Raw genomic sequence first — 19,797 nt, 5'->3', positions numbered from 1 at the left:
AATCTCCTGGCAGAAATCATTTGGTGCATCTCTTCCTCCTCTGCTACGCCACTGCTTCACCCTTTCTTGCTTTGCAGCTGCTCCTTGTTCCCAGATTCTCCCGGTTTACAGGGCTAGAAGGAAACTGCAGGGGCATTCCACCATTTGGCCACTAGGTGTCAGGTCGGTTTCATGAGGAGTGAAGGATACCAAAGGGCTCTCTGGGTAAGAGGCAGGCTAGTTCGGAAAGGTGCTGAGTGGAGGAGCTAAGGCCACTTGGTTTGGCATCATTTGACCTCTAGTTGGCCAACTGGCTGCAAGATGTATAGGCAAGGTGAAGGGAATGAGGCCGGAGGCTAGAAAGGGGAGCACTTGCGGATGGAGAAATAGCCATCCTGAGACTATCTGAGCAAGTTGGTGACCCTAGCAAGAAGCGGGCATACTCTGGGCAGGTCCTTCATGCAGAGGTCTAGGAAATTGGTGGCACTCTTATGGCTCCTGCTGGCTTACAATTCTCCCTCCCTGTTGGGTCAACTCTAGTTTTCATCTACTGCCCCACGTGTTCGGAGCCTACTTTATAGGACCAGGGCTGGAGGCAATCCCTTTGGTCCCGTTAGAGCCTCCTCTTGCACTTTTACTACAAATCTGTCAAGACCTGAGCTCTGCGGAGATTATAATATGTCACGACCTGCGCAGTTTCCTTTCACCCATTGTGCAGGGAACATCTGTCTTCTTGACCTCAGGTCTTCTCTGGTTTGCTTCTCTACATCCCTGTGTGTCTGCTTGTAGACTCCTTGTAGTTCCTGGAAGACTACTCATGAGAGGCCCCGAGAACCCCTGTATGCTTTTCTGTGTTGCCTTTCCCCATCCAGGGGACCCCTTTTGCTCCGCCTGGGCTTCCTCCCCCATCTCCCCTACACTTCCTCTCCCTACGTTGACCCTTCCCCTAATCTCAACCCCAGGCTAGGGTACCTGTAAGACCTCAGGGCTAAGCAGTGGCGCTGCAGAAAGGCTAGCATTTGAGAGGGGTAAAGTGGTCTGGGACCCTCTGTCTAGGGTGTACCCTCAGCTGCAGTAGCTAGGAAGTTCCATGGAACATGACAGAAGTTTGGTTTGTAGTCAGGGAATCCTGAAGAGAGCTGTGGAACCTTCCTAGAGTCCCAGCATCCCATCTCCTGCTTGAGGGCAGGGTTCTGACCCTCGGCAAAAATCTGCCTTTAAGATGCAGAACCCACCATGTCTGGGTGTTTAGTTTGTTCTCTTAGCCAAATGGAACTTCCTGTTCTAAGGAAAATCACCCTCTAAATTCAATTTCTTGGCTCCAGCCCAGCCTTGACAGCATGGTGGCTGACAGATTGCAGTGTAAATGAATCAGACATAATAATGTTCTCTGCCTCCCTGGCGCCTCTCCCCCCCAGCATCTCCCAGACATGAATTTCCTGGGGTGTGCAGGACGTGACCCAGGCCATTTCTTTGGTGGGTGTGGCACAAGGCAGAGAAAAGATGGTTCTTGTTTATGTTACAATTCTTATGGGTCCCCCAAGAGTGGGAAAAAGTGCTTAACATGAGCTTCAAACAAACTGGTACAACCTATGAATTGAGGGTTTGGGAAAAGAGAATCAAGAGAATAACTAGTGTGGTGAGGGAACTGCTGCTGAAATGTGTTGGAAACATTCAGAATCTTGGTGGAGATTCTTCTACCTAATTCCGAGGGATAGACCCCAGGCCTGACAGCTGGATTCCCCAGAGAGGAAGGGCAGAGAGAAAACCAGAAACTACTGCGGAAATTGCAGACATGGTTACTTTTGTGCAAACACTTGGAAAGCTCCTGCAGATCCGGCTCAGCTGTTGTTTACAGCTTTGGGGGAAAATGGCTCTTATGTTCTCTGTTTGCAACTCAGTCACAGGGGAGAAACTACCACAGCCTGGTTAGAGGAGGTGGCTTCATTTCTCCCCATGTCACAAGGTAGAAAAACTAAGGCCTAAAGAAATAGACTCATTCTAAAAAGAGGTACTGAGGGTAGAAACAAAGAATTCTAGCTCTCAACCTGAACCTCAGATTGTTTCTACCATCTGCCCAAGGAGACCACTCAGAAAAGGCAGTTGGGAATGAAGGAGTCAGACCAGAATGGGAGTTAGGTTTCTCAGTAGTGTCGTGGTCACCAGACAGAATTCTAATGACCAATTATGTGCCTGCACAGTTATGTGGCATGAACAAAGACATGAACACCCCCCAGGGCAGTGGAAAGGCTCTAAGAGCCCTATAATTATAATCCATAACTGCTTTTATCCATGACCAATGGCAAGGTTGTTTCTGCCTCCATGCAGAACCACTGATAATCAATCTTCTTTTCTTTCTCTAGGGAGCTCAGCCCATCAGACATGAACTCATCCATACCTATTAATTAGAGTGGAAGCAAAATGGTTCTTCCTAAAAGTTGAGGCTCAGAGAACGGGAAGAACAATCCCCTAGTCTTCTATCGTAGAGCTGTGAAGAAGATCCATGCCCTCGAAGTCTCAGTCCAGGTGATACCTTACCAGGTAATCCTTGGCTGAACTTGTCTAACTATGGTCAAAATAACTGCCTTGATCTTTCCCTACTTCATGGCACTCACATTGGCAGAAAGCTGAGACGTCAAGGTGGCCACTTTCTCCTGGGATGATTCCAGTTCCCTACGAAGCTTCCGGATTTGCTGTAAAAGGAAGAGAAACACAAACTACTGGCTACAGAAGCTGTATAAGATTTGGAAGGAAAATGGGGTGCAGTGATGTTAACAAGCAGAGACAAAGGCTTTGCACCCTACCTCAGATTGCATCCTCTCCTCAGCCTGAAGAAGGGAGCACAGAAGGAGAGAAAGAGAGAGAAAGGAAGTAGTTACTATGGAGGTGAAGAAGTCAGGTCCCGGTGGCAGGGTAGGAAATGTGAAGAAGCATGACTCAGAGGTGCAGAGAGGCTGAAACTGTTGTTTCCTGGCCCTGGCTCCTCATAGGACTCGGCTCAGATCTATACTAGGGTTTCAATAAAAGATTTATTTGGAGCTCATCTCCAGCAAACTTTGTCACTGCCAAAAAGGATAGGAAATGAGACTTTGGTCGGTTTGAGAACTAAGTTATTGCCAGCAACTTGGAGTAAAGAATTAGGGGCAAAACAAATCTATGAATCAAGAAATGCCTAATAGCCAAATGCTGTGGCTGGCGCCCCACAATAAACACTTGGTCACTTCTAGAGTTCTGGAGTCCGGGTCCTAGAAACCTATTCATCTCACCTTGCCATACATGCTTCCCATCTACCATGGCACAGAAAGGGCTTGCTAACATGGGGATTCTCCATTTTTCAAAGGAGGGCAACAAAAATCACCAGACTTGCTCAGGAGCTGGCGGTGGGGTCAGAAAGACCATGGAGGACCTGAGGCACCCAAGTCAGTGCTACAAGTTCTAGGTGCCTCCCCCACTCCCACCCCAATGGGTACAGTGAAGAGAGAGCAGTGCCCCCATCCCCCGCCCAGTAGCCCAACTCCAAGGAGGTTCTAGGGAGCATGGGATGGTAGAGGAGAGGGGATGAGAGGGGAAGAGAAGTTAATGCTCTTACTGAGGAGTAGGTGGAGGAGGCACTGGAGGCCAGGGACAGCACTGAGCCGTGAACTGAAAGAGAAGGAGAACACAAAGAGTTAACAGTGGGTTCCAGGGACAACGGGTTTTTGGAAGACCCCCTAAGGCAGGAGTTTGGATTACGATTCTGGAGGGCATCTGGAGCAAACAGAAAGAACAGAGTAGGGAACCCAACTGGCGTCAAAAGAGCCCAAAGCAAGGTCTTGAGTCGAGCTAGCCTCCTCTTTCAGCCTACATTCTCTGGCAGCCTGGGTATGTCAGTCCCTTGCTCAGCCTGCTCTGAGGGGCACAGGGTTTCAGAGAAGGGAAAGGAGACTTTCAGGGATAGTCATCATCTTATCTTCCCAGTCAGGAAAGCACTTTAGCCGCAGGAGAGAGGAGTTTCTCATCAGATTTGCTCAGAACAAATACTGCAATTCTGCCCGCGCCTCCTCCTCTCAGTACTGGGGGATGTACTTAGGATCTTGGGGATCATTCAGATGAAAACAATATTTAAGTGAGGAATACTCATTCTGATTATTCAGTAGAACCTACAGTGAGAACTAAAGCATGTCTGCAGCAGATGCCTCCTGGAATGACCATCTTGAAAATAATAATGGGAGATCTAAGCTGCCATAAGCCTGGTCTTCTAGCTCTGATCAATACTAACACCCAGATCACCACCAACAATCAGATGGCCCTCCCTGGTGCTCATCTTTGGAACATTTTTGAAAGAGGAATGAGATGCCTAATTATTTGTAAGGATTTATTAAGAGCTACTATTATGTCCTGTTTTCTTTTCATATATTTGAGAGACTGTGGGGAGGAAAGACTATGGCTAGAATGAGGAGGAGAGAAGCTGTGGTTTTCAGAGCATCCTGAGGCGTGCCATTTAACCCTTCCATGCTCAATTTCCCTCCCCCAGCCCCAGTGATGGATGCTCCATCCCAATGCCCCAGTGCTAGGTGTGCCACCCAAGGTTTCTGGGCCCCCAGACCCTTCAAAGGGATGGGAAGAAAAAACTGAAATGGCCCAACTTGATGTTCTGTGAATCATATGTGTGTGTGTGGTGGTGGGAGTGGTGGGAGTGGAGGTGGTGGGTGAGGGGACCCAGCAGAGCTGGAATGAGCGTGAACCGCGCTGGCATGAAGTCTCACCATCATCCGTGGGGTCTCGGAAGGATCCTGACCGAATCATTCCCTTGGGTCTCTCGGCCAGGGACAGGGTGCTCCCCATTTGGGAGCCGCTGTACAGCTCGAAGGCCGCCTCGTGGGTGGGGATGCTGTTGGAGCGGGTGATTCTTGGCGTGGTGGCCGCAGTGGGACTCACTGGAAGGACAGAGGGAAGGGGGATAGGAGAGGGAGCAGGAGGGCAGGAAAAGAGGCAGGGTCATCAGCTCTCCGGGCCCTTGGGGGATGGAGCACCAGGAGCATGAGAGGCAAATGGGGAGAGGGCAGGAGAGGAAGGGGCATGTGCAGTGGTGGGAGTGTGCAAGCAGCTGGTGGTTAGGAGCGGGGTCCCTCCTGGGGAGATCAAGCCCTAATGGAGAAGGACCCTGCTGTCTGGAATAAAGACCTTCCCTCAACCCTGCCTGCCTCAGAGCTGTTGCTTTTGAAGGTTAGGCTGGGGGCCTGGCAGCTTTTCCGAGACCTTCACATCACTCGGATGTGCTGATGAAAATGAGATGCTGTGGTTCTCTAAAACAAAACTGCCAGCTCAGGAGGACTGAAAATTCAAACTAAGAGCCAGATCTGAATGATGAAAAAGAACCAGCTAGAGAAGGGGGCTGGGCTACGGGATTCAGTGGCCTTGGCATTGTGGAAGGGTATGAGAATCTCCCCACAAAGTAGTGTCACTCTAAGTGACGGGGTTGGCTCTAAAGCATCAAGAAACATGGCCCTCTTTGCCTAGCATTGCTCCGGCTTGAAGGTCAGATGGACAGAGCAGGAGAAAGTGTCAGGTAAGGCTTGTGGAATGTGCTTTGAAGCTGGGCTCAGCTGAATCCTGTTAACCTGAAGATGCCTTACCCCTTTGCCCCTTGTTGGGATTACAGCCTTTCAGGGTTTCATACCCACAAGGAGCTCCCTTGTCTATTCTTCTGCCTCCATACAGGCAGGTGGATGTCTAATCTGTCCATAAAGACCTGTGCAGAAGAAGATGGCACACCTCTCTGTTGAGTTTTTCAAATTCCTAAGGTAATTATTGCTTAGCCCAGCCCCTCATTCTACAGCATAAATGCAATTCTTCTTATTTGGTCTTCAATGGAGATAGAGAAAAAGCTGGCCCCATCTTCCATTTAGTAGCCCTTCAGAGGCCAGATGATTCTGTCTGAAGAATGGTTCTTTTCCCTAGGCCAAGTGATCCCAATTCCTAGTCTTTCCTCAAATTCCCCACAGTCATTGCATGGGTGTGTTACAGGTCCTTGTCTTTTATTAACTGATTTATTTTACTCAGCTGAAAGAAGAGATGGATTTAAGGAGATGCAGCAAGCAGATAACAGGCCTATCCCAGGCACTGTTCTTGAATGGGTTCCTAGTAGGTCAATCATGGCGTACTGCTTCCCAGAACTGGGGCTGGTGTGCTTCTGTGCTAGGCCAGACTGTACCTGAGGCTTCCTCTCCTCCCTGTCTTCAAGTCACTTCCTTATTTCCTAGCTCTCCTTTCTCCCTAGGCTTTAGGAAGGGTGTGGCCAGGACACATCTTAGTCAGCCCTGCCTTCAGGGTTAGGATGGACTGGGCTCAGCCAGAGCAGTTGAGGAATCTGGACTTGGCTGAGTTTGGAGGCAGATCTTGTCCTTGGCAATCAACAACCTTTCCCTCCTTCCTCCCCATCGGCCTGACATTTCAGTATTGCCCTCTCATTAGCTGGCCCTAGTAGCACTGGGTGTGGTGGCTCCTTTCTGGCAGTTCAATGTGCCTGTTCTTGCACTGGTTTGATCTCTGGGCTTTGGGTTATAGCTTTTCCATGCCACCATTCAGGCTCTCTGATGCTAAAAGGATCCTACAACTTGTGCCCAGGGGCAACTTTTCAGTTTAGGATCTTGAAGTACTCTACCTTCAATCTTACTTCGGTTGGATAAACTGAGGCACCATGAAACAACCCAATAGAGCATGAGACAAATATAAGATAAAACCCAAAGCCCACCTGCCTTGCCTCACCCTGCAAGGTGGCCCCTGCTTCACCCCATGCCACAGTGAGTGACTGAAAACACTAACCTATGTTGGTAAGTTGGCCCTTTGCACTCAAAGACATGGGAAGTGCAGGGGGAGAAGGCAGCTCTGACTGGTCATCGGATTCAGGCAGCCCACCAATGGTATGGGAATGTCGCCTCTCCTTGGTCTCCTCCTGGGACTGAAGCTGGTACCTGTAGGAGGCAGCAGAAGAATTCAATCTGGGACTAGCAAGTGCGGTCAGATGTTTAGTTGGTGCGGAGGGTGTCTGAACTAGGCTGGAGCCAGGAGATTCTGAAAGCAGGACACGGAAAAGAGAGCAGTCAGGGCTGCTCAAGGAGGGAGGAAGAGGTGGCAACTCAGCATCCTCTCCCAGACCATCCAGAGGGTGTGGAAGGCCTAGCAGGTATTCCCGTGAGGGTTCCTGAGGTGGGGGCAAAAATGATGGAGGAGGCATTAGAACTTCTCCTCAGAAGTTCAGGACAGAGACTTATGATTCCACGTGTGGGCTTTCAAGTTGCAAGGGTCGGTCAGGCACAGTGGCTCACACCTGTAATCCCAGCACTTTGGGAGGCTGAGATGGGTGGATCACTTGAGGTGAGGAGTTCAAGACCAGCCTGGCCAACATGGTGAAACCCCCATCTCTACTAAAAATACGAAAATTAGCCAGGCATGGTTGTACACAGCTGTAAGCCCACCTACTCGGGAGGCTGAGGCAGGAGAATCACTTGAATCTGGGAGGTGGAGGTTGCAGTGAGCTGAGATTGTGCCACTGTACTCCAGCCTGGGTGACAGAGTGAGACTCCGTCTAAAAAAAAAAAGAAGTTGCAATAGTTGCCACCCAAATAACAACTCAATGCTGTCAGAGCAATGGGTGACCAGGTAGGTCCTGCCCCTAGCCCAGCTGAGTGACCAAAGAGGCAGGCTGTTCTCTCTCATACTTTTAGGGAGGAAAATTATAGAGATGAAGCTCAGCCAGGATTGGGATGGCATAGGCTAGTACAGGTAAGTGCATGACTCCCATGTGCAGACTTGTTTCTCCCCTGTCACCAAAAAAAGAACACTCACTGTAAAAGTTGACTCACATAATATTAAGCTTGGGCAGGGTGCTAGGTGGTACTTGTATGGGACCACATACAAATGATTCAGCTAAAAGGGTGACTAAATTCATGACTGGAGCCTGGGACAGGTTGAGATATGATTTTTCATACATACCAGGAGTCCCATTTATAGGGAAGAAAAAACACATTAAAGGGTTACCTGAGCCCTTTCTTGGGAAGAGTGTTCCGATCTCGTTGATTACTGTGGAGATAAAAAAAGAGAAAGAGAGAGAAGCATGTGGGTCCATCTTAGGAACTAGAGTTTAGGACCATTGGTGTGAGGTATGCAGACCCTAGATGCAGGACATCAAACTATGACCCCCTTTAGCTCTAAAAACCAAGAGACAGCTATAGCCTGCTTCTTGGCTTACAACTTGGGAAATTTATCTGAGATATTAAATGTTTTTTCTCTGATTAGAAATTAAGGCATGGTTAGCTATTTAAAAGATCATATTATGGTGTCAGGGACAGTGGCATGAGCCTGTAGTCGCAGCTCTCAGGACGCTGAGGCAGGAGGATTGCTTAAGCCAATGGGTTTTGAGTCCAGTCTGGGCAACATAGTGAGACCCCATCTCAAAAACAAAAAAATAGATCATATTATGGTAGGTAAAAACTACCATATAGGTAGTTTGATAACCTTGGCATGTAGGGGGAAGGGGGGGAAAACTAGGATGTGATATAAAAGAAAAGATTTTGGGCAGCCAGGTGCGGTGGCTCTCGCCTATAATCCTATACTTTAAGAGGCCGAGGTAGGCAGATCACTTGAGGTCAGGAGTTCAAGACCAGCCTGGCCAACATGGTGAAACCTGGTCTCCACTAAAAATACAAAAATTAGCCAGGCATAGTGGCAAGTGCCTGTAATCCCAGCTACTTGGGAGGCTGAGGCAGGAGAATTGCTTGAACCTGTGAGGCAGAGATTTCAGTGAGCTAAGACTGTACCATTGCACTCCAGCCTAGGCAACAGGAGCGAAACTTCATCTCAAAAAAAAAAAAAAAAAGATTTTGGACTAGGAAGCAAAAGCTCTGGATGATAGGTTAACCTAATTATGAGATCTTGGATAAGTCATTTAACTTCTTTGTGCACAAGTTTCTCCATCTGTAATATTATAATAATAATTTAAAAACAAAAATACATCTTACCTATCTCATAGAGTTGTTGTGAAGCAAATTAAATTACTTAATATATGTGGAAAAAATGTCACAAGTCACAAAATGGCAGTAAAATATAGGATAGTATTGCCAATGGCAAAATAAGCCCAAGACACGGAGACAGGTTGAGGTTCTGCTGTCTTGTCTACCTACCTGTCCAGTTGCCCAGCTCTGGGGCTTCCACTCCAAGTCAGCTCTTCCGTCTCTTCCTCTGGGGGAGCAGCAGGGGGAGCAGGTGGGGTGGGGACGGGAGTACTGCTGGGGAAGGCACTGGGCAGGCTCATTGGCATCTGGAGGGACTCCATGCTCCTGTGCAGGCCTGAGAGTTTGGGGTACATGCGAGTCTCTTTTGGCACACTGAAACCACTCATTAGCTCCAGGCCCTGGGAGAAGCTGGCTGAGTTAATATTGAGGATGGGTGCTGGACTGGGGGTGAAGCAGGAAGGGAGAGGGCCCCCGGATGCTGAGCTTGTAGCATGCAGATCTGGGACCTTTGAAGCATGGGTGGTATCACTGGATGATGGTAGATCCAGACTATTGGAGTTGACCTTGTCAAGATTGGCTAGTGAGGGTGGTTTGACAAAGCTCTTCGCTGTGGCCCTGAGAGAAGATCAAACAAAATATTCAGAATAACAGAATTACAGACTGAGAGGCAGATAGGACCTTAAAGAAATCCTATCCAGTCTTGTTTTCTGCCTATTTGCTAAGCACAGAGGCTTATCCTAATGCTGTTGTGAAATACAATGCAAGGAAATCTGACTTGGGGCACAACTTGGGGCACATTCAGCTTAGATAACGGGGCCAGCATATGCACACGGGAAATACAAGTGAATTTATGCAAATAGGTATATATGTGTAAATAAACAGTAAAATCACCCATACAAGTGCTGAAGACATGGTAAGGGTTGATCAGAGAATAGTACAAACAAGCTAAGTTTTGAATACAGTTTTGAAAGAGGGATTCAGTCTTTCAGAACTTTCAGAAACAAGATTCTTTCAGAACCATGGCATACAGGGGAGAGGTGGGAAAGAGCCATGCAAAGGCCTAGAGGCAATGGTGGATAAGCCATACTTCATCTAGTCCCTAGAGGCAATGGTGGATAAGCCATACTTCATCTAGTCCAAGGAGGGCAGAGATATACAAAAGAATGACAAAGCAAACAGACAAGGAGGCGGTTGCCCGCACTGGGTACCTGAGAGGGGTTGGTGGCAGCTCTGCCAGCTTGGTGGCTGTGGGGTGGCTTGCTTGGTTCTTGGGAGTACTTTCTGGGGAGCCAATACTCTTCAAAGAGATGTTGTCTGAGTCCAAGGCCACTGCCTTGGCTTTGGCCTTCTCCTTTTCCCGATCTGTCTGATTGACAGGGGCTGGAGTGGTCCGCCCACTGGCTACCTTGGTAGGCTCCTTCAGTCTGGAAGGTGTAAGGCCTCCCTGCTTGGTGCTGAGGAGGCTGGGGTCAATGCTGCTGCTCACAGGGCGAGGTCCACCCCGCCCGCCGGTCACGCTCATAGAACTGGATTTGGCTGGCCGGGGCAGACTGCGGTACTGGATGTTAGAACGGGCTCCAGGAGCCAGGAATCCTGGCTCTGCGCTGTTGGACACATCTAAGCTAGTCTTGCGCCCATTTACTGGCTTGACAGGGATGCCTGAGGACTTCTGGATCTTGCTGAGAGTGGCTGAACCACCGGTTTGCATGACGGTGGCTGTGCCTGTGGCAGGAGGAGGCTTCTTGTAGCCAAAGGATCCAGAAGTGGCGGGGCGAGCAATGCCTGAGGGGGGCTTCTTAGCATCACTCAGGCGGTCCCGACCAGCATCAGAGGAGGAGCGTTGGAGCCCAGTATTCTTCACTGCAAGCTTACCCTTGTCTGTAGCTTTGCCCTCAGGTTTGCCTGCAAGAGGACAGGAAATGAGATAAGAGCTGAAACTGACCAGTATCTTAAAAAACCATCCTTTTCTTTCCCTCCATGAGTGAAGGGAACATTGTAGAATTTTAGAGGCCTAAATATGGGTAAACAGGTACAAGATAAGCTGATAAAGTTTCTTGTCTGAAAGACTCTGACTGGGAGGGGTGGGGAGGCTAGGAATTTTTTTTGTTTTGCTCCCAGAGTAGAATGGTCCATTTTGAATAAAATGGCAGAGGCAAACACAAAGATGAGCAAGAATATCCATCTAACAACTGGTTGTGGAAGGGAAAAAAAAAAGGAGGGGAAGCAAATGGAATTGAGTATGACAGTATCTCTTGGTAATTAGAGACTTGAGGAAAATGTTGATTAAGGCTAAAAGTTACCCAAGGGGCCAACTTTGGGGGCACTATAACTCTCTTGCTGTAGCCACTTTATTTATTGTTTTCTTAGGATCTTCCTGAGATGTCAAGCAATATCTTATGAAGATAAGTACCTCAAGTGACTAACTTGGGAGAAACAAGAAAGCATTGGAAGTGTTTGGAAGGAGGTCAAACTAGTCTCTAAACATAATATACTCCCTCCTGCACCTCATATTAACTGGGATTTTGGCCCAGTCACTGAACCTCTTTGAGTTTCTGTTTCTTCCACATTCGTAAAATGGAAATAATAATACCCATCTTTCCTAACTCACAGGACTGTCTTTAGACCAGATAAGATAATGTATGTTAAAGCACTATGCACATGTTTGCTATCATCCTATGGGTTAACGACCACTAAAAAGAGGAGCAACCAAAGAACTAGGTCTTTGCCCTTGTACCTTCCTTTATCCCAGGCTCACCAGCGACTTTGAGGGCACTCTGGGCAGTGTGAGTGATGGGGGAAGTTACAGCCACAGGTGGGGTCTTGCCCTTCTTCAGGGAACCAGGGTGTCCCAGGCTGATGGGCTTTTTCAGTTCTCCACCCTTGGATGAATCATCACAGCTCTCAGGCCGCTCCCTCCGCCACTTCGAAGTCCCAGGTTCCATCTTCAGACTACCACTGTCGTACTCCAGTTTTTTAGGGGCCTTCTCCTCTGATTCACTAAACCAGCTCAGCCCACTTTCTGCCAGTGAGCGCTTCTCTGAGTCTGTGCGTAGCTAAAGAAAAGAGAAAAAGGCAGGGTGAGATATTTATATGCAAATGGGGGACTGAATAGCTGACAGGATTGATTTTAGTTAGTACCTGGCTCTGCTCATCCTAGAGTATTACGTCAACTGAGGGTTTCTACCTATACCCCTAGGGTTTCCAATGACAGATGGCATGTATCTCTGTGTTTCTTCTTCTTCTCCAGTTGGAATAGCTCTTACATGTATCACTCTAGATTGGTGTAGGCACTAAGTATAGACAATATGACAACATCTGATGTCTTGGGTGAGTAGCCTTAGCTTTTTGTTTGGGAGAGGGTAGGGGCAGCTCTAAAATGACCTGGCCAAAGGCCTATGAGAACCAATCCCATGGAGTGGGTGTGTATGTGCAACCTCATACACAGACAATGCCGTTTGCCCTGTGGTTCATCTTGAGATGGCAGTTTGGATGTTTGCAAACTCACGTACCACTATTGTTGAGTTCCTGCGAGAAGCAGTGGGAGTAGTTGGGAGGGAGTTGAGTGAGGAGCTAGCATTGAATTCTTCTGAACTGAGATTGTCTGAGGCATCGCTGAGTCCACTGCTGATGGAGCTGCTTTCATCCCAGCTACAGGACAGGAGAGATGAAGGTTAGTGGTTAAAACAGAAGCCCAGGCAAAAAATAAATGTTTCAGATTGATGCAAGAATGACCCTGTACCAGTATTTAGGCTAGCCAAAAGGAGAAAACCTGGGGGTTTGTCCTGGGTTTGCCAGCAACTCAAAGTGTGACTTAAACTTCCTTGTAATTTGGTGATGTTCTTTTACAAAAGGAAGAGACTCTGTCTTTATCTGGCAAGAGAAAACGTTGTATCTCCTTAACAGAAAGGTATATTATAAAGGCAAGGTAATTTTTGGATCAATCTAGTTATACAAACCAATTTCCTCTCCCTGTAAACAACCTCCATTCTTAAAATTACCATATCTTTGTTCATTTTTAGATGTGTTCTGCATCTGTTCTCCCCTTCCTTTTCTAAAAATGTCTATAACTGGTAATGAGGCCCAGAAAAAGATTTCTCTTTTCTAGAACCTCTTAGACTTTTATTGTTTCTCATTGCGCCTCCGTTTATGCAGTTCACCCTATCCTGGGATCGGGTCCTGCTTCTAAACAGAACATACTGTTCTTCTGGTAAGTGAACCAAATTTAAGGTGCTGAGGCCATGTAGAGGGGCCAAATTTGTGCTGAATGGATTCATTTCTCTGCCAATTGCTTGGAATATCAGGTTCGTGGTATTAGGGAGATACTGCTGTTAAACATCTTTATCTGTAAACATCTGTATCCAAGAATGCTATTTCATGCACTAAGTGAACTTACTGCAACCTCCATGTCTTTGTAGCTTGAGCTCTACAACATTCCTTTGGCTGTTCTTTTTGTTTTGAGACGGAATCTTGCTCCGTCGCCCAGGCTGGAATGCAGTGGTGCAATACGGCTCGCTGCGACCTCTGCTTCCCAGATTCAAGCAATTCTCCTGCTTCAGCCTCTAGAGTAGCTGGGATTACAGGCACCCGCCACCACACCCAGCTACTCTTTTTTTCTTTTTCTTTTTTTTTTTTTTTGAAGTAGAGACAGGGTTTCACCATGTCGGCCAGGCTCCTCTCGAACCCCTGACCTCAAGTGATCCACCCGCCTCGGCCTCCCAAAGTGCTGGGATTATAGGCGTGAGCCACCAGTGCCTGGCCTGGCTGTTCATTTTTGGGCTTAACAAGTTTCAGTCAGAAAGTTTACCCTTAACCTCAAAACTAAATAGCCTCCTTTACCATTTATATTAATTTCCTCTTATTCTATCTTTGTTTGCTATTCACGTTTCTTTTCAATCACACGCATTGTTTTCTAAGCTCAAATTCTGTCTCCTATAAAATAAACTTTCTTCAAAGGTCCTGTTTTCCAAGTCTTTCCCAATTCCTTTTGGACCTTAACAATTTCTTCAGATTTCACTCAAGTTTTAGAGCCTAAAACTGAACACAGAAGTTCAGTAAGACTGCTATACAGGAGTATCTGTGCCGGTAGGAATTAACTTCTAAATCCTTGTTATCTGTGTTCAGAGTAGGTTTGTTTATCAGCTTTGCATATGTGCAAGGAATAAAAGGCTGAAGACTTTTTTGTGTGAATTAGCTGGTATCTGAAAAAAATTTTATTTTTGATTTATTTTGAGTTTCATATCATGGAACAAAAATCAGACATACAAGTCATCTAAGTGGTTGGCCCAGATCTCAGTTGGTTCTCTCTAATTCATAGTGCTGGGAATAGGAAAGTGGGTGGTTTGGACATTTTGGCTTTGTTGCTCTGTAGTGATTTATCCAAATACATTGAGAAAGAGCAAAGAAAGCATGGGGATTAGAACACACTACAGAGTTCTTTAAATTTTATGACTATGAAATATAGCCGTTACTGAATGACAATCAACCTCTTCCCCACTTCCCCTCCTGATATATATTAAATCTTACATTTGTCCTGGGCTAAGATGTCGTACCCCCTCACTTTGTAGAGAAGGAATACTGAGGAAAGATCAATGTTGATTTTATGGTCCTATCAGCTCTTCCGGGTCAAGATAAGATCTCTGGCAAGCAAGCAAACAATTCTCAGCATGTTCTCTAAGTCAAAGACAGAGGAAGCTTGTAGCACTGAATCTTTCATCTGAGATTAATTATTCGTAATCAAGGTTGTGAGGCAAAGAAAGCTCTTATGGAAGGACCCTTGCAAAAAGAGGATTGCTGCAGCTCAGAAATCCAAAAGAAACCTTCCTTTGCCCCACATTTATGGAAAGTTTAATAATGAAATGGGGGAGGGGAATTTATATTCTAGGAGAGCATTTGGGTCCTCCTTGCTCAAAAGACATTCCTTCCCAAGTTCTTTTCCTGTAGTGAGGAAGTGTAAGCCTAGAATTACCAAGGAAGGTTGGCTAGAGGATATAAATACTTCCTAGCAAAATTCTTTTGCAAGTTCTGAAGAAAAGGAAAATTCTGTTGTCATGACAAGAAAGTTAAGCATCTCCAGTGGAGATGCTCCTTTGAAGACAGCATAGTTTCTTTCTTTCTTTTTGAGACAGAGTCTCACTGTGTCACCCGGGCTAGAGGGCAGTGGCACAATCTCAGCTCATTGCAGCCTTCGCCTCCCAGGTTCAGGTGATTCTTGTGCCTCAGCCTCCCAAGTAGCTGGGATTACAGATATGCAATTTTTGTATTTTTAGTAGAGACAGTGTTTCACCATGTTCGCCAGGCAGGTCTCCAACTCCTGGCCTCAAGTGATCCACCCGCCTCAGCCTTCCCAAGTGCTGGGATTACAAGGTGTGAGCCACCGCGCCCAGCCCTTTTTCTTTAAAAACAACAACAACAACAACAACAACAACAAAAACCCACTATTACATTTGAATGGCTTGAAAAAAAATAAAAAGTTAAAGAGTGACAGAGTAAGACCTTTTGTCAAAAAAAAAAAAAAAAAAAAAAAAAAAGGCTGGGTGCAAAACTCCTCCTTGAAGCCAGGTGTTCAAGACCAGCCTGGGCAACAAAGCAAGACCTCTGTCGCTACAAACAAAACAAAACAAAAGAAATAATACATGCTGTAGTAAGGATCCAAATATTATATAAATATAAAGGAAAAAGGAAAAGTGCTCCTTTTTTTGCCGTCCAATTTTAATTCTAAGGTAACTATTCTTAACAGTTTTTTGTGCATCCTTCAAAAATATCCCTATGCATATATCTTCTAGCTGTTTGCTCTCTGGATCTGCTGAATAGCTGACATTATAGAACCACCCTTCATTATCCTGGAGATTCTCTATACCTGACTTAAACTGGAACCTCAGTCTTCCTCTTTGTTGGTTTACTCCTTGTTTCAGTGAAGTACCTTTCCTCTTCCAGTAGGTTTCTGAAAAGGGGTGCTTAGGAAGTAAACTTTGTAAGACCTTACATATCATAAAATGTCTTTATTCTATCTTTACACGTGAGATTTTTGGGTAGCCACGGAATTCTAAGCTGAAAATATCTTCTTTCAGATTCTAAAGGCATTGTTCTATGTCTGTTTCTATTGTTGCCCTTCTGATTCTTTGTCCTTGTATGTGACCTGTTTCTTTGTCTCCCCTCTGGAACTTTTAGCATCTTCTTGTGCACTGAAACATCACTAATGATGTGCCTTGGTGTGGGACTTTTTTAATCCTTGTGTTGGGTACTTTACCAGATGCTTTGAATCTAGAAACTCATTACCTTCAGTTTTGAGAAATTTTATCAAAACTTTTTTGACGATTTTCTCTTTATTTTTCAGTTATCTCTTCTAGGGTGTTTGTAATTCACTAAAATAGATTTTTTGCCTGATTTTCTACATTTCTCTCTTATTTTCTAGCACCATGAAAAAAAAAAACAACTCTGTTTTTTTTTTTTTTTTGAGACAGCATCTTGCTCTGTCACCCAGGCTAGAGTGCAGTGGTGCGATCTGGGCTCACTGCAACCTCCACCTCCTGAGTTCAAGAGATTCTCCTGCCTCAGCCTCCCAAGTAGCTGGGACTACAGGCACGTGCCACCACACCTGGCTAATTTTTTGTATTTTTAGTAGAGATGGGGTTTCACCGTGTTAGCCATAATGGTCTTGATCTCCTGACCTCGTGATCTGCCCGCCTCGGCCTCCCAAAGTACTGGGATTACAGGCGTGAGCCAGTGCGCCCGGCCTTTTTTTTTTTTTTTGTAGAGTCAGGGTCTCCTTATGTTGCCCAGGCTGGTCTCAAGTGATCCTGCCACCTTGGGCTCCTAAAGTGCTGGGATTACCGGCTTGGGCCACTCTGCCTGGCTGCTAAACTCTACTTTTTGAACAATGGCTTCAATTTTATCTTCCGTCCTTTCTATTAAGTTTTTCAATTCTTCTATTACACACATATATATAGATACACACATTAAATATATAGACATACATACATATACACATAAATGTACATATGGTTATTGTATATATGTATATATATATTTTTGAGACAGGATCTTGCATTCTCGCCCAGGCTAGAGTGTGGTGATGCACCATAGTTCACTGTGCCTCAAATTCCTGGGCTCAAGCGATCTTTCTGCTTCAGTTTCTGAGTAGCTGAGATTATAGTATAGGCACGTGCTACCATGCCCAGCTAACTTTAACATTTTTGTAGAGACAGGGTCTCACTATGTTGTTCAGGCTGGTCTCAAACTCCTGGCTTCAAGCGATCTTCCCTCCTCAGCCTTCCAAAGTCCTGGGATTATAGGTGCAAGCCACTACTGCCCAGGCTTCTACCATATTTTAAATTTCCAAGGCTTCTTTAAAAAAATTTTAAACAGCACACTGTTCTTTCTTTCAAGGATACAATCTCTTTTTCAACTCTCGGAGACATTCATTCACTCATTCATTTGAAGGGGCAGGTTTCCAATGGCCTTGCATAGTTTCTGGTTCCAAGTTGCTTTGTTCTGTTAGTACTGGCAGGACTTCATGTTATAGACCTTCTGAAATGTGTGATGAAGCTTGGATGTTTGCTATTATGGAAGACTGCGACATCCATTGTAAGTTATTGAGAACCTTTGTGCACATGCAGTGGGACTTGTCAACTATGGCTTCAGTATAGGGAGATGAAATTGGACTGATTCATTTAAGTTTTTTCTTGTGAGTTGGTCACCTTTCCTAGAGGTGAATCTTCCAAACTCCAGCCTGAAGCATGTAAGACCAGCATTCTGAAAGCTGAGTTCGAGAAGAGCCTGGAGCTTTCAACATTCAATATGCAAAGCTTCGTTTATACCCCTCTCCCTTTAGTTCAAAATCTATGCCCTCACTTGTGTCAGGAGTCCACCAGTCCAGAGACTACCTGTTTTACTCTCTTCAGAAAATACGTCTCCAGTCTTCTGTTAATGGAGGGAAAGGGCTCCCACTCTGGGAGCAGATGGAGCAGAATCTGAGAGTCTACGTGTTTTTTACATACATTTTCAACCAGTCCTCTTGTTTTTAGACTCACCTCTTCCCCTATTAAAGCTACCTGATGCCACCAATTATGAAGCTTTTTGAGGATTCTGGGGTGCAAATTGAGTTGCTGCCCCACTTCCTCCACTGCTGGCTCAGGATTCAACTTTTAAGTCTGATCTATCAGTTCATACTTGCCAGTCTGATTTCCAGCTTCCCATGATCTCATCACTATTATCTCTTTCTTCTCCTGTTCTTTGTTTTTGTGGTTTTATGACTTATGAAAAGAAAAACCCTTTATTGTCATTTAACTTTTGTGGTAGTTGTGAAATATGTGAAATATATCCTAAGTGACTCTTTTGGATCAGATATCCTGGTGGGTAGCCTTCGAATAGAGAGAGGTGAGGAGACATTAGCTTTGGAGTTCCAAAATCAAATTACACAGAGGCAGAAGAAACCATCTAGACAATTTTTGTTGTTGTTGTTGTTGAGATGGAGTCTCGCTCTGTCGCCCAGGCTGGAGTGCAGTGGCTGGATCTCAGCTCACTGCAAGCTCTGCCTCCTGGGTTTACGCCATTCTCCTGCCTCAGCCTCCCAAGTAGCTGGGACTACAGGCGCCCGCCACCTCCCTCGGCTAGTTTTTTGTATTTTTTAGTAGAGACGGGGTTTCACTGTGTTAGCCAGGATGGTCTCGATCTCCTGACCTAGTGATCTGCCCATCTCGGCCTCCCAAAGTGCTGGGATTACAGGCTTGAGCCACCACGCCCGGCCTCAATTTTTTTTTTTTTTTTTTGAGACAGGGTCTTGCTATGTTGCCCAGGCTGGTCATGAACTCCTGGGCTCAAGTGATCCTCTTGTCTCAGCCTCCCAAAGAGCTGGGATTACAGGCATGAGCCATTGCACCTGGGCTAGATGATATTTTTTGAAGAGTCAAAAGCTGTGGGAGAAAAAAGACTGGATGGACACTGTCCATCCTGAAACATATGACTGGTTGAAGTGTAAGAATAGAATGTCTTTAGAAGAGTTTGCAAATTTTATCAGTTCATGAGTCAGAGTACTGCAAAGCAACTGCCTGGTCACTCAAGATAGCAGGGAGAAAGGAAGGCAGCTTAAATATGGCACCAAAAAGAATAAAGTAAAGAGGACAGGGCTCAGAGTTATGGAGGGCTACTGCATCTGTTGTTTGGCAGAAAGAATTTCTTTGCTCACTCTAAGCTAGATTTTGCTGTCTCCCTCCCTTTTATCTTTATATTTGTTTCTCACATAGATCTCAAGTACAGAAAAGAGAATTGGGCAACAACAAGCTAGGCCTAAATTCACAAGGACATGAAAACAACAAAGAATGCAGAGACCTCAATATCCCTGTATCATCTGATCTACAAATCCAAACAACCACGCACAGGCAACTGATGTATGAGAGAAATGGTGTCAAAAGTTTTTATCTGGGGCAAGTTCTTATAAGAACCGTGGCACTTTGTCATTTTCATCTACCCCCAGAACAGAAGAGGAAATGAGTCTGAATGAGCATATGAGAGATTGAGTCAGATATAAACAGGACAATGAAAATGAAGAACCTTGTCAACAGATATTTCAAGGGAGCTATAACAGATTATAGAGGTAAATTAAAGAACTTTCTCCATGGGATACTTATTTTCCCATTTACTATTCTCCTCATATCATCTAGTCTACCCTCCAAAATTTACACGTCGCATTCCCTATTTCCACTAAAAAGCATCAACTTTTCCCCCTTATTGCTCTATCAAAAATCTAGGTATGTCTTCAACTCCTCTTTCTTCCCCCGCCTCATCAAGATTGTAATACATCATTGATTGTATTACCACTTTCCTCTCA

General features: G+C 45.7%; 1 protein-coding gene across 14 annotated transcripts in view; it reads right to left on the bottom strand.

Annotated features, from left to right (window-relative positions):
- The window catches only part of NAV1 (neuron navigator 1), a 289,741-nt gene that overhangs the window by 33,897 nt on the left and 236,047 nt on the right, over positions 1-19,797 (bottom strand). For 5 of the 14 annotated variants that reach the window (XM_030929998.1, XM_030930002.1, XM_030930043.1 and 2 more), the window contains 10 exons: positions 12,482-12,620; positions 11,707-12,025; positions 10,181-10,874; positions 9,141-9,587; positions 7,999-8,040; positions 6,784-6,932; positions 4,725-4,895; positions 3,569-3,621; positions 2,784-2,807; positions 2,595-2,672 (listed from right to left, as the gene is read on the bottom strand). In XM_030929998.1, coding sequence (XP_030785858.1) covers positions 2,595-2,672; positions 2,784-2,807; positions 3,569-3,621; positions 4,725-4,895; positions 6,784-6,932; positions 7,999-8,040; positions 9,141-9,587; positions 10,181-10,874; positions 11,707-12,025; positions 12,482-12,620 — 2,116 coding nt within the window. The remainder of the gene's footprint in view (positions 1-2,594; positions 2,673-2,783; positions 2,808-3,568; positions 3,622-4,724; positions 4,896-6,783; positions 6,933-7,998; positions 8,041-9,140; positions 9,588-10,180; positions 10,875-11,706; positions 12,026-12,481; positions 12,621-19,797) is intronic. The other 9 variants (XM_030930008.1, XM_010378861.2, XM_010378866.2 and 6 more) reach the window with 5 other exon arrangements.

This window comes from Rhinopithecus roxellana, chromosome 1, assembly GCF_007565055.1.
Source record: "Rhinopithecus roxellana isolate Shanxi Qingling chromosome 1, ASM756505v1, whole genome shotgun sequence".
Taxonomy (NCBI): domain Eukaryota; kingdom Metazoa; phylum Chordata; class Mammalia; order Primates; family Cercopithecidae; genus Rhinopithecus; species Rhinopithecus roxellana.
Note: the sequence above shows the minus strand (reverse complement) of the source record. Positions and strands in the feature narration are given on the sequence as shown.